Source organism: Polyodon spathula, chromosome 4, assembly GCF_017654505.1.
Source record: "Polyodon spathula isolate WHYD16114869_AA chromosome 4, ASM1765450v1, whole genome shotgun sequence".
NCBI classification, from domain to species: domain Eukaryota; kingdom Metazoa; phylum Chordata; class Actinopteri; order Acipenseriformes; family Polyodontidae; genus Polyodon; species Polyodon spathula.
Genome location: NC_054537.1, coordinates 83,999,019 through 84,013,194, shown reverse-complemented (window position 1 = coordinate 84,013,194; position 14,176 = coordinate 83,999,019). Strand labels below are relative to the sequence as shown.

Here is a 14,176-nt window from a genome sequence, read left to right as displayed (position 1 = left end):
ATGCTCTAATTATGTTTTGGTACTCATATTAGCAGCTTCTTTCCTGACACCATGCAATTAATTCACTTCATCATTGTCCTTGAAAAATTACAGCATTCAGTTTTGAAAAAATAAATTATCTGGTTTCCTGTAAGACATGTCCTGTTTACCCTGAAAAAACGCCCTTTTTTAAAAGCTTTACAATGAAGGAGCAGAAATGCCACATCATATTAATTTAATGAATGCAGAAAACATCTTACCAACAAGAAAAGCATGTAGCTTAGGTTCTGTTATAATGAGTCATTGTAAAAATTGTTTTTTTTCTGGTTGATAGTCTTTTTCTTTATATATTTCATTGAGCGGTTGCCCTTCTACGAGAGAGATTCTTCTCTCATTGTGGTTTTCAAACTATACCATAGTCCCTTGCTTAATGAAAGGAAAGCAAAATCGAATTTAAAGTCAAACCACTATTTTTAGAAAGGATCATGAAAATAATACATTTACTTTTAAGCTTCAAAATGGCAGAGCAGGAAATCATTCTGCTATTTGTTTTCAAATGTTTGTTTAGTATTGGCTCATATTATCATAAACCCTTTGAAAGCCTGGAGACCAGCGGGGAATACAGGGCCTCCCACTGGGAACCGACGCCCTCCAGCGGTCGGAGGGTCTCCCGCCAAACGGTGTCCAAGACCGTCCAATGTACAGGACATCTCCAGCCGTCAAATGACTGCTGGAGAAAAAAATTCTCATTAGCATCCTCAACTTGAGGATGCTAAAAGGAATGGGCTTTTAACTAATAAAAAGAAAACCTGTCAAAAAAGGACTGCAAATTAAATATTTAGAACAAAAGGGGAGGTGGTACAGAGCACGCCCCCTAGAGTCCACTGGTCGACACACGATGCCATGTCGCCAGCAGACTCCGCGTGGGCGTGCTCTAAATTAATCCTTGACCGGAGGAGGGCCCTGAACATGGCCCCGCAGTCAAAGAGACCTTCCCCGCTCATCTTCCGCTTTCTGGTCTTGTAAATGGCCAGTTTAGCAAGAGCCAGGAGCAGATTCACGAGGAGGTCTCTCTTTTTGCTGGAGCTACGAACAGGGTGCCCGAAAATGAGGAGGGTGGGTGAAAAGTGCAGCCAGAACTGCAGCAAGAGGTTCTTCAGCAGCAGGAAGAACGGCTGCAGCCTGGCGCATAAAAAATAAATATGAGCCACCGACTCGGACTGACCGCAGAAAGGGCATGCGGTGTCCGAGTCGGTAAAGTGACGCAGGATCTCTCCCGACGCGAGCGCTCCGTGCAGGACCATCCATCCAAGGTCCCCAGCTCCCCTGGAGACCAGCGGGGAATACAGGGCCTCCCACTGGGGACCGACGCCCTCCGGCGGTCGGAGGGTCTCCCGCCAAGCGGTGTCTCGGCAGGAGACGAGGGCGGGGAAGTGGAGGGTGTGGAGCGTCATCGCGTATAGGGTCCTCCTCGACACCGATGGCAAGGGGGTCGAGGAGAACTGCGAGATCCTGCTCAGGTTGTTCTCGAGGGCGGGCCGAGGGGGGGCTTGGGCCTTGGGTTCGATCAGCAGGACTGGAGAGCCGGGGGTAGGGGGGGTGGGGGTAGATGGCTCGCCGGTCCTGAGAACTCCCTCGAGATACCTGACAGAGTCTGGGTGCAACGTTGCTTTGCACTGTGTCCCGAGCTGCCCTGGCAACCAGCGACTTGGGAGTCAGCCACCCCGAGTGGTCGCGATCCAGGAGATCCCAGACTCAGGTTGTAGTAGTAGTGGTAGTCTGCGTCGTTGTAGTAGTATTTATTTATCTATTTATTTAATTATTATTTTTTGTGGTGGAACATGTTCACAGCTGGCTGAGTCATTCTGTTAAAGGAACAGGCCACTCCAAGCTGGCACTAGTTGCATTACTTGAGAAGCACACTGAGCTGAACTGAATGTCATAAGCTGCTGAATGTGTGGCTGCAGTCACTGTGACTGGACTGGCATACAAAAGAGACCACTTAATGATTACAACAGCTTGTTTCTAAGTCATGCATTCATTCCTTATTGCCACTACTGGTAAAAGAAGCATTGACACACCAGCATTTAATAAACGATTTCAAGTAAACGAACACACAGCTTTTTCAAAAATCATTTTGAATGTGATACATTACACTATGTAACACAATTTTTGTTCCTGGGTAGTAAGTGTTATTTCCTAATTGCTTATGCCTCAACAGTATAGAAAATGGCTATTATTCCCCACAAACTTTGCTTTTGTGACCAGGACAGTGATATTTCAAAATATCACTATTTCCAATTGGAAAACGGGCAAATGTGTGTCTTTTCGTTCACATAAAGTCAGAAAAAAACAACATATGAAAACAAATTAACATGTATTTATACTAAAGTAATACAAAAATGACTACAAAAGATTTAGAAGTGAGTAGTTTTTCGAGATTTACGATTATACTGTAAATACAGTATAATCGTAAATCTCGAAAAACTACTCACTTCTAAATCTTTCCCCACAATCACAAAGTTTGTGGGGAATAATAACCATTTTCTATACTTTTGAGGCATAAGCAATTAGGAAATAACACTTACTACCCAGGAACAAACAAAAAAAAAAAAAAATTGTTACACGGTGTTATTAATGCATTTATTAAACATGCACACCAAGGCATTTGAATGTTTCAGATGAGAAAATAATACAGGCAGTATATAGTAGGCAATCTGGTACCCTTTAATGTTTCATATTTAAATTGTGACAATTAATTACATACTGGTTATTCAAGTGCCGCCTTGCTGTTTTTTTTAAATCTAGCCCTCATTTGTATGCAGTGAATGTTTTTGATTTGGCTCAGGCAACTTTTGTTTTATTTTCTGCCCAGATATTATTTATTGCCATTATTCGTGGCCATTATTTAAAATGCATAACTTGTGTTAGAAATTTGATCAAATTGCTGTTCAAAGTCAGAAAGAAGAGGCAATAATAGATTGGATGTGAACATCCTTTTTAAAAAAGTGCAGAATCTTATAAAAGGTTATAAAAGGTTATTTTGGTTATTTCAGTTCCTGAAGCAGCTCCTCAAAGTCATGGCATTTTTACTAGTGTATTTTATTTTATAGTAACTTTTATTTTATCACTTGCAATGTTGTATATATGTTCATTGTTTTAGTTTTGTAGTTTTTATTTTTGAATAATGTATTTGCACGATTACAGCAAACCTATATTTGCTGACCCGAATCAACATTTCATTAGTGTGTGTATTGTTGTTCAGGCAGTAAAACAGTTTTCCATCTGCATTTACTGCATATAAAATTCATCTGTTAAATGTTTTTGATAGTACTGGCAGGTATTTTCTAAATTTTATTTAATACATGTTGTGCTGTGTTTTAGAAGGATTCAAATACAGATTCTGCCTTTTTAACATCTTTCTTTGAAATCCAATCTAGATGGGAAACAGTTAAATGACTCCTTTGAGTTCAGATACTTGACCCCGAAATGAGTCATATAAAAAAAAAATGAGTAAAGCTGTCTGACTTTAAAATGGCAGCTTGTGATGCATCTGTACGTGAGTGATGCTTGAAGCAGTGCAGCCTGAGTGGGCAGCTTGCGACTAGCAGCTGACCTCTGACGGTCCTCAGGCAATGCCAAAACGCAAATATGTTTATTACATTCACTAAAAAAAAAGACTCAGTAAATATATATTTTTTACTAAATAAACGACTTGATCACTTCTAGAAATGACTACTACTTCTTCAAATCAGAAACTACTTCTAAACAGAAATTTTACTTTTATTGTTTTCCCGTAGCTTTCTGCTCTCTTGTCTTCTTTTCATTGTAGTTTAAGTATCCCTGCTTTTTGTTTCTGTCCTTCTATAATACTAATCTTGATATTCTCTCTCGTTTGAATATTTTAAGTTATTCATATTGAAGCTGTGTGTGTAGTTCCAATAACTCTGGTTACATTGAGGTTGTGTGGTCCAGTGGTTAAAGAAACAGGCTTGCAACCAGGAGGTGTCCAGTTTAAATACCAGCTCAGCCACTGACTCATTGTGTGACCCCGAGCAAGTCACTTAACCTCCTTGTGCTCTGTTTTCAGGTGAGATGTTGTTGTAAATGACTGTGCAGCTGATGCATAGTTCACACACCCTAGTCTCATTTCTTGTAAAGCGCTTTGTGATGGTCGTCCACTATGCAAGGCACTATATAAAGATTATTATTATTACATTCCCTGTATCCCTTAAGTTCAAAACACAACACTCCACCACTCCTTGTACACATACAAAACAATAGTCATATGTAAGTAATACAATAATGAGTTGTAAGAAAAACAAAATTCAAAATGTGGTAGAAACAGGTAACTGGCTAGAATCAGTTTTATGACACGGGAATGACCTTACTGTATATATCTTAGTTATTCCTCATCATTTGTGGTATACACAGCTACAACACAAGATACCAGACAATACATTTTTCTAAAATGCTTGCAAGTAAACCTTTCAAGTACATTTTTTTAATATGTAAATACTTTATAGGACTATGAAATGTGAAAGCTGGCACAGGACTCGGTAATATCATTTTTATCTGGCTTCACAGGTGAAGTTTGCTCTGACATCCTAAGAAAGTATTCCTTTGAACACAATCTGCCATTGATCAAAAAAAAAAAAAAAGAAATGAAAATGAAAAAAGAAATGAAGCATGATACTGGATTATTGTGTAAAGATAGACTAAGATGTGAAAAGCAGGTTGGAAATGCTCTCCAAGCGATGGCTTTGATCTCTGCAGCTGTCACATCAATACTGTACCTCATACCAGCACTTTATCTGTCAACAGTTGTAAGCACCCAGGCACTAATCACTGTTTCAATTGATAGATAGAGAACCCTTCTGGGTTGGAAGTATTATTTGTATTTATTTATGTAAAAAGGTTTTAGAAAATAATAATACATGTATTTCTGTCAAGCCAATAATATATGTGAAAGCATTCATTAAAAATAACTGTTGTAGTTCTATCACATACACAGTGCCTGCTGTTCATGCATAAGCCCTGTTAAAATGGAAATATCTTCCTGGAGGTCTGCCTACCCCCTACATCAGCCACCTGCTACTGCCTGTGCAGCATTGGGCCTGTGTTTATAATTATACCTGTATTTATGTCAATATGATTCTTTAAAAAATGTGTGAAATGGTCCATAATAATATTATTAAATTAATAATTACGTGGGGCAACAGCATTTTCCAATGTATAGCCTATAGGCTCGATAGTTATGCATTTATGTATTTCTAAGTAAAGACCAAAACATAATATCCCTTAATGGGTGCTCAGTTAAAAATGTATTCCTGAACACCTGTCAGGCTACTTATTTTACACTGATGGGCAGAAGGTGTATCTTTTCCAGTTTTGAAGATTTGTGTGATTTGAGTCACTATAACCTGTTGTCTGTCACCATTAACCGCTTGTGATCAGTGTTGTGCTTCCCTTTGATGGCTTTCTGTAATTATTGCCATTATAGATTACAGGAACGCCCAAGAGACACGTTAACCAATAGAACCCCAGCGTTTATAACAATATTGGTTATCTAAAGTAAATAGCTGCAGATCTGTGGTCCACAAGAAGGCAGTGGTAACAACCCTCTTTAAGAGAGATTCAATCACCAACAGCATATTTAGAAAACATCATATAATGGTTATTTTATACTGTCCCTTTATGTATTGAATTTGGAAGATTACATTTACAGCAGTAATTCATTTTCAGAATCCATACACCTGCCTAATCTTGTAAAATACTTTCAGTGACACCAAAAGGGGTCAGGAAGAGTTACTTCCTTGTAGTGACCCCTGGCAACGTCTCTGTGGGCAAAAAGCTCTTCAAATCGAACTTACCATGCAATGCTTAAGCAAAGCAATGTTGGGCTTGGTTAGTACTTGGATGGGAGTCCACCTGGGAATACTGAGTGCTGTAGGCTGCATGTTAAGCTCATACAGATATATATATATATATATATATATATATATATATATATATATATATATATATATATATATATATATATATAATATATATACATACAGTGACACCAAAGATCCTGCTGGAACACAAACAACAGCATCTGCAGAACCAACAATCCATATGGTTTTAATGTGGAATAAACACAGTAACATACTTTTCCCTACAGAAATAGCTGCAGTTAGATATAGTGAGGGGAAAAAAAAGAGTTCCAGTTTAGTAGCAACACCATCAGTCTAGTGCAAGATAAATGTAATGTTCTAAATCATTAATGTAGGTTAGGAACAGGTGATTCTCACCTATTGTATTAGAGATTCTTTATAATCATACAAAGGATACCAGTCAGGAATGTGCCGTAGCGAGTGGCATAAAGTACTCCAGATAAATGAATGAAGGTACAGAATATGCCATCATTTGTGAAATTCTTCAGCAACACCATCAGTCTAGTGCAAGATAAATGTAATGTTCAAGATCAATGTATACCCCAATGTACAGAAGCAAATCTTCCTTTGAAAAACTGACCTTCTTGATGCTAGTTTCTTGTATAATTTAAAAAAATGCAGCTAGAAGATGGAGACTTGCACCTTCTTAAAATGATCTCTATGGGAACAGCACATAGCTTTACTAGCTGAATACGTAAACGGCACCATCTGAATGCATCACTGTGGCAAAGTGGCTGCTGATTATGTACAGGTGCAGAGGTGATGTAGTGCAGGAATAATCACAGGCAGACAATTGTAGTTCTGTTTGGAAAAAGGCCGTTTATTTTGTAAATCCAGGTCTGGCGACCGAATAATAAGCTCCAGCTATACACAGCTATGTGCATGGAGAACAGAAACCGGGATTGCAGCCCAAATAATAAACCACAATATTAAATAAACCACCGGCCCACAATAAGACTTGCAGTAGTGCTCGTGTTGGGTGATAACAATTATTTATAGTGAAGTGCTGTTCCAGCTTTGTGCTGGCCCAAGGTGACAGCTCTGGATACATGTTAGCTGTCTGGTGGTTTACAAACACAGACAATTACTAACAGACACAAACAAATAAAACATGCACGAATATTCTTTAAACACAGGTTTATTTCAGCTGTGGTTACTGCGTCTCTCACGGTCCTTCAGGTTCAAATTCACAAACCAAGCAAAGGAGTAAATTGCGAATCTCCGGCCCCTTTTATGCCGTCACGCATGACCCCTTGGTAAACGAGTGCAGCTGTCTCTACAATCTGCAGCTGCTACGCCGTTTCCCTTCCAGGTCAATACGTTCTTGCAACAGAGTCTCACCTTGTTTGTGAATAAACAAAGATAATATAGAAAATATCACCTGTTTATTTTTTTTAAGAACGTAAGAAAGTTTACAAACGAGAGGAGGCCATTTGGCCCGTCTTGCTCGTTTGGTTGTTAGTAGCTTATTGATCCCAGAATCTCATCAAGCAGCTTCTTGAATGATCCCTGGGTGTCAGCTTCAACAACACTACTGGGGAGTTAATTCCAGACCCTCACGATTCTCTGTGTAAAAAAGTGCCTCCTATTTTCTGTTCTGAATACCTCTTTGTCTAATGTCAATTTGTGACCCCTGGTCCTTGTTTCTTTTTTCAGGTCGAAAAAGTCCCTTGGGTCGACATTGTCAATACCTTTTAGAATTTTGAATGCTTGAATTAGATTGCCACTTAGTTTTCTTTGTTCAAGACTGAATAGATTCAATTATTTTAGCCTGTATGCATATGACATGCCTTTTAAACCCAGAATAATTCTGGTCGCTCTTCTTTGCACTCTTTCTAGAGCAGCAATATCCTTTTTGTAGCGAGGTGACCAGAACTGAACACAATATTCAAGATGAAGTCTTACTAATGCATTGTACAGTTTTAACATTACTTCCCTTGATTTAAATTCAACACTTTTCACAATGTATACGAGCATCTTGTTGGCCTTTTTTATAGCTTCCCCACATTGTCTAGATGAAGATATTTCTGAGTCAACAAAAACTCCTAGGTCTTTTTCATAGATTCCTTCTCCAATTTTAGTATCTCCCATATGATATTTATAATGCACATTTTTATTTCCTGCATGCAGTACCTTACACTTTTCACTTTTCTCTACACTTTTCTCATTTGTGAAAATCTTCAGCAGGGCTTCCTGTATGGGCCCAGTCTCTCTGTTGTACCAGAACTAACTCACTTCTAGACAGCTTTACTATTTTGCTGGAAGAAACAAGAATGCCATCTTTAGATATTCCTTACTGCATACTGTGTTACAAAATAAATGGATGGGCTGACATTAGACAGGCTAACACTTCTCTCTGCAGTATGACTCGTAGCCAGGCAGCATCAGCCTTTAAATGATGATTGCTCATAGATGCTCTTAGCCTAACAGAAAGACACCCTTCCTCCCAAGTGGCAAGGGGCCCATCAATCACCCATGGCTATGTATAATGACGCCACTTGGTTCTCATAAATTGATGCTACCACTTTAGTCAGTGTTAGGTGTCCAATCATTGTGTGTTTAATGCTTATTAAAATGATAAACGCCTAATGATAATGTTTAGGGAACAGAGCCGCAACTATATAACACATGCATAGGATATTGTTTGTTTTTGTTTTTGCAACCCTGACCTGGTGCTTGCTATGGAATTCAGGTCCAGACAGAAAGAAGGAATCACCTCTTCAAATTGTAACCTTGTGTAACATATTGTTAATGTTACTTTAATTAATCAGATATTGAGCAGTTTTAATGGGAAGGTTGTGATATGGCAAAATAAGGAGAACTATCAATCTCTGGGTCTAAGATGCCTCTGAAGTGATTTTTTGCCAGAACTGAACGAAAAACATGGCAATACTTGAGACTGTAACCTATTATTGCTCGGAAAATAGTTTCAAAACTAGCAACTCTGGGCATCCGTTTAAGTAGTTATGGGTTGTGGGTTTTCTGTTTTGTAACTTTAAACGTTTTCCTGTCGCAAAAAAAAAAAAAGCATTATGGAGTAAATGCCTTGACCACTTAGGGTTCTTCTCCACTAATGTTACACTTGTTTGTTGTTTTTACTCATAGGACTACCAAGAGGCCTCCCACCTGGAACAGTTTGTGACTCGCTTTCTTCTGAAAGAAACAGCCAATCAGCTGCAGTCTCTGCAGAGCTCATTGGAGTGCGCCATGGAGACCACAGCAGAACAAACTCGGCAGGAAAGGCAAGTGACACAATCATACTGGCAATAGAGCTTCAGGACAGTGTGTCCAGGGTAGTTATAGAATTAATAGGCCCCTATACAGTGCTACGGTAAAAACACTAAAACATTTCAAATCATTTTGCAGAAGAGACTCCCCTTTTCAAAAGGTGTTGAGATAAAACCCCTTTTCCAAGACAAATGGTTCCCATATTTTATCATTTTATGAAATAAAACAAATCTATTATTTTAAGATGACTAAATTAAAGAGAAGGTTGGTAAAGGTAAAAAGACACAGTATTATATGTTGTTTTGACTATTTCAGTTACATTTCAGTTTTCTTCTATGTTTAATGATTTCTGTGGAGGGGGAGGGGTCTTTATGTTACTTTCAAGAAAGGAGTCATAAGAGGCCACACCCTCATACTACTTGGTACAGAACACAGACATATATCTAAGCTCCAAGGGTCTGTGATAAAGACCTATGTAAGGTTAAAAAGTTACTGGGGTGAAAACATTGAAACAAAAAATGGCTGCAATGTACTGGTGTACTTAAAGAGGAGAAACATGATTCATTATGTGTGTGTAACCCAACCAACTTGCTCATTAAGTTTCTAGGGAATATCTTAAACAACAGGATGCATTTGATTAAATACGATTTTTTTTTATCTTGTAACATCATCTAAGGAAGGCACACTTTATCTGTGTTCATTCTTAGTTTGTTACATCTGAATACATGAATACATAAACTGAATATTCAGCAAAATGTCACTTCAATATGTACCTTGTTGCATTGCTACCTGGAAAGATTCAAGGGCATAACACCCAGATTTCTATGCTGAGAAGATGAAATGGCAGAATGTAGCCCATATTTATTATTGAAAGCATGTCTAAATGCAGGTATATTACACATTAATAAGTTATTTTGCAGCATCAGCTATATTTAGTATCTATAATAACTATGGCAAAGGAACTTATATTCATTATCAATAACAAGACACTTACTTATTGGTATTCATGCAGAATAAATAAAATACAAGAACATTTTATATCCAGTTCATGGTTCCTTTTCAATGTACATTTTTTAAAATGTAAAATGTAGCTGTAGTGTTAACACATTTAATGATGTGAATGAGTACAGTACATTGCACTCTTACTTTCTGTCTTTTCTGTGAGTATACAGATTGTCAATAAACATACTTATTAACAATTTAATTTGAATTAAATACTACTTTTACTGAAATATAACTCATGGTTATTATAAACAAAGTGTTGATTTCATCAGGGCTTAATTTCTGAATGAGAAATCCCAGAAAAAAAAATAAAATAAAAAATAAAAATTGGACACAGACTTTATGATGGCCATGTGGTTGACATTGTGCCATCCCTCAATTTCTATAACATCCTGTAGTCAACTAAATAACATGTCAAACAGAGGTTTGGAGCAACCATCAAGCAAGTTATTTTCAGCACTTGGGGCCCCCAAGTGGCGCATACGTTAATGGCACTCCATCTGGAGTGCAGGATGTGCCCAATAGCTTAGAGATCACTGGTTCAGATCCAAACTATGACTATGACTACTGCTGACTATGAACAGGATTCCCAGGGGGCGGCGCACAATTGGCCAAGTGTTGCTTGGGCAGGGTAGGGGTTAGGTCGGCTGGGCAGTCCTCCACACACCAGCGACCCCTGTGGCTGTCTGGGTGCCTGCAGGCCAGCCTGTATGCAATTCAGAATTGTTTGGTCCTCCAACACTGTAAGGTCTGGATATGGCTGCTAGGCAGGTTTGCAGAGTGAAAAAAGCAGACTATTATGTAGGCAGGAGATATGAAACCAACACAAAAGGGACCTTGTAATCAAAACAAAGATTTTACTGCCGTGAAGGTAACGTACAATTGATGGTGCACATACTGAAACTCTGTTGACGTGACATTAAAAATACTAAAACCATAGATTGGGCAGTGACCTATCAAGTTTGACTTATACTTGTGAAAATCTATGGGAACGCAATTATATAACGTCCTTTTTTGTCAAAAGTCACATATAATATTATTATTAAGCAAAGAAGAATGACAAGTTGTTTTGAATTCATATGCTAATCAATCAATGAATATTGGTATTTAAAAACAGAACAAATAATAATCCAAGTCAGGTCCTCGTTTGCCAATTAAGGTTTTCAATTGTGAGTATTCCAACCCAGAGAAGATTTTTGACTATATCTTTTAATTTTACATTAATGGAATGGCATTAGAGCATTCTAAAACATCCTCCTGTAAAGAAAACAACAGGTCAAAGATCTATGCCGAGTGTCGAAGGAGTGAGTGTTAATATTAGATTACTGTTCATACTTGCATTAACACATATTTAGTAGTCTTTATTTTTTGTTGCAGTTTGGGGGTTAAAGATAACAAGGCAGACGACATATGGATTTTCTAGCCATAATCAGGAATGCAATGCAACAGAAATATTGTAGCTGACAGCTGCATAGTTTTATCTGTCAACGTGAGAATTTTACTACAGATTTCTGCCTTTTATTGCACAGTAGCTGTTTCTTCAAAGATTACAAACAGCTGAATGGAAATGCATTTAGTGCACTTCCAACAATGGAGTACTTAAAACAGGAATAGTTGAAAACAGGCACACAGGAAGATATAACATGACAAATGCAATTCTCACACCCATTACAAACTTATTTTACACGTTATTAAAGGTCTCCACACACCAGATGCGATGCCATTTTTAAACTGGCAACAAGACACTTTTGCAGCGACATGACCATGCACACCAGAGGCGACACAGAAGCAATGCAACAGGTTTGAAAACTGCCAGATCTATACAACTATTACAAATTGCTATTGACAAAACTATGATCAAGACTGGTACATTTTCATCAACATGATGTAGTAATTATGAGTGTCTTCTGACAGTATTTCAACACATAAATCAATAAATCATACTTTCCGGGCTTATCTAGTTCCTTCGAAATGGGCTCCCATATATTGTTTTTCAAATCTGTATCTTTATAGCTTATGGACCATAGCTGTATCTTTATAGCTTATTTACAGCTTCAATGGACCATGTGCATTGAAGTTGTTCTCTGATTGCTCAATGCCCTAGTTGATGCGCGTCAAATCACAAAAAAATCGGATTCTATCCTATTTATTTTGCGCCGCTCCAATGCCAACCTGGTGCCAATCCTGCATCTCCTGTTGCGCTGTGTGTGGTGTGAAAGATACTTATCAAAAGTATAGATTCTATTCATCACGTCTGGTGGGAAGCAGCCTTAAGGCTATTAGAGTCCATTTAATGTTCTAAACATTTAAACTTTAGTATAAACTTTATAAACTTTAGTATAAACTTAACCAATCAGAATAGCCGGCATGTATAATTCCCTGCAACATGTATTTGCATATAAGATTGTATATGTGGTCCAGTGGTTAAAGAGAAGGGCTTGACATCAGGAGGTTCCCCATTCAAATCCCGACTCTGTCACTGACTCACTGTGTGTGACTCTGAGCAAGTCACTTGTGCTTTGTCCTTCAGATGAGATGTAAAACTGAGGTCCTATTGTAAGTGTGTGACGGGGTAAATGAAATCCATGCATTGAAAAGTTCACCTCCCAACAGCAGGGGGAACAGGAGGAAGCCGACCATCCAATGGGCTGTGGCAAATACGAGGTTAATGCTGTGTAGGAGTCTGCCTGCTAGGAGGCTGGTGGAGGGTTACAAGGTACTCCTGGTTCCCAGCCCAGGTAATCAGGTAACGAATGCTTCAGAAGACCAAGAGCAATGCCTCCATTGCTGCAGGGATACTTTGTGCTGAAATCAAACAGCCAGACTGATTACCCATACGCTTTTCAAATGTGTTGGCTTCCCCCTTCCGAGTTTGTGTAAATAGCTTTGTAAATATTTTTAGAAAATTTCAAGAAACAGCACAGTTTATTTTTGTAACCAGTTTTAAGAACACTCCATATGTCATTCCGAGGCCTTCCACAAAGTGAGCAGTAGCAGTTGATTCATAGTTCACCCCCAAGTCTCTGTAAGTCGCTTTGGATAAAAGCATCTGCTAAATGACTAAATAATAATAATAATAATAATAATAATAATAATAATAATAATAATAATAATAGTAAATATGCACGCTTATTTAATTTATCAGTTGTTTTATTGTTTTGGCAGTTGGCTCCTCATTGTAAATTAGAGCCAACTGCCAATTTTTAAAGGCAGCAGTCAGCCTGCTTGGGGCAGCAGAGTGAAGAAGCCTGACTCTGTGTGTGTGTGTGTGTGTGTGTGTGTGTGTGTGCATGCGTGAGTGTGAGTGTGTGTGTGTGTACAGCTGTATTGAAAAAGGTAGAGTGTGAAACCTTTTTGTTCTGTTTAAAATATAACCTGCATGTTTTGTTTTATGCCGGTAAACAGCCTGGTTGTCCGGTTGGTAGCTAGGAAGTTTTGTGTCTGGTCTACGTTTTTATAGGGGCAAACAAACGTGAGTGAGCAGCCGTGTTACAATATGGAATATACTGTAAAGAAATATTGAATATGAAATAAACCGACTTACACTGTAAATGTACTACTGCAAACACAAAGGCTAACACCTATTCTTGGCATTTGTCTACTTTTGTATTGATATCTTGTACCTTTACCACCCCCCAAAAAATGTACATACAATTTTTACAGCATGCAGTCTTTTAACTAACACCTGTATTTGGCCCACATAATTTTGACAGTGGTTAAATGTACAGGAAAAAATCTAAATGTTTAACAACTATCTAACATTTAAAATTTAAACTGTTATTACCACTAGAAGTCAGGTTCCAGTACTGTTGAATCCACTGGAATTATTCTGTTAATATGCTTCTCTGGTAATAGACTTGCTAAAGACACTATTAAAAAATACAGGTTTTAAAACAACTTGAATCCTTGTGTTAACAGAGTAGGTTGCTCAATGGAGAAGCTGCCATAGCTGAAAAAAGTCTGAGTTCTGAATCTGGTTGAAGGTGATTAGTCAAGACATTACCAGTACATATTAACAGAATGAAGAA

At 38.1% G+C, this 14,176-nt stretch overlaps 1 protein-coding gene across 1 annotated transcript in view; it reads left to right on the top strand.

Moving 5' to 3' along the window:
- The window catches only part of LOC121314991 (N-terminal EF-hand calcium-binding protein 1-like), a 67,351-nt gene that overhangs the window by 39,532 nt on the left and 13,643 nt on the right, over positions 1–14,176 (top strand). The window contains exon 6 of the mRNA XM_041248813.1: positions 9,024–9,160. Coding sequence (XP_041104747.1) covers positions 9,024–9,160 — 137 coding nt within the window. The remainder of the gene's footprint in view (positions 1–9,023; positions 9,161–14,176) is intronic.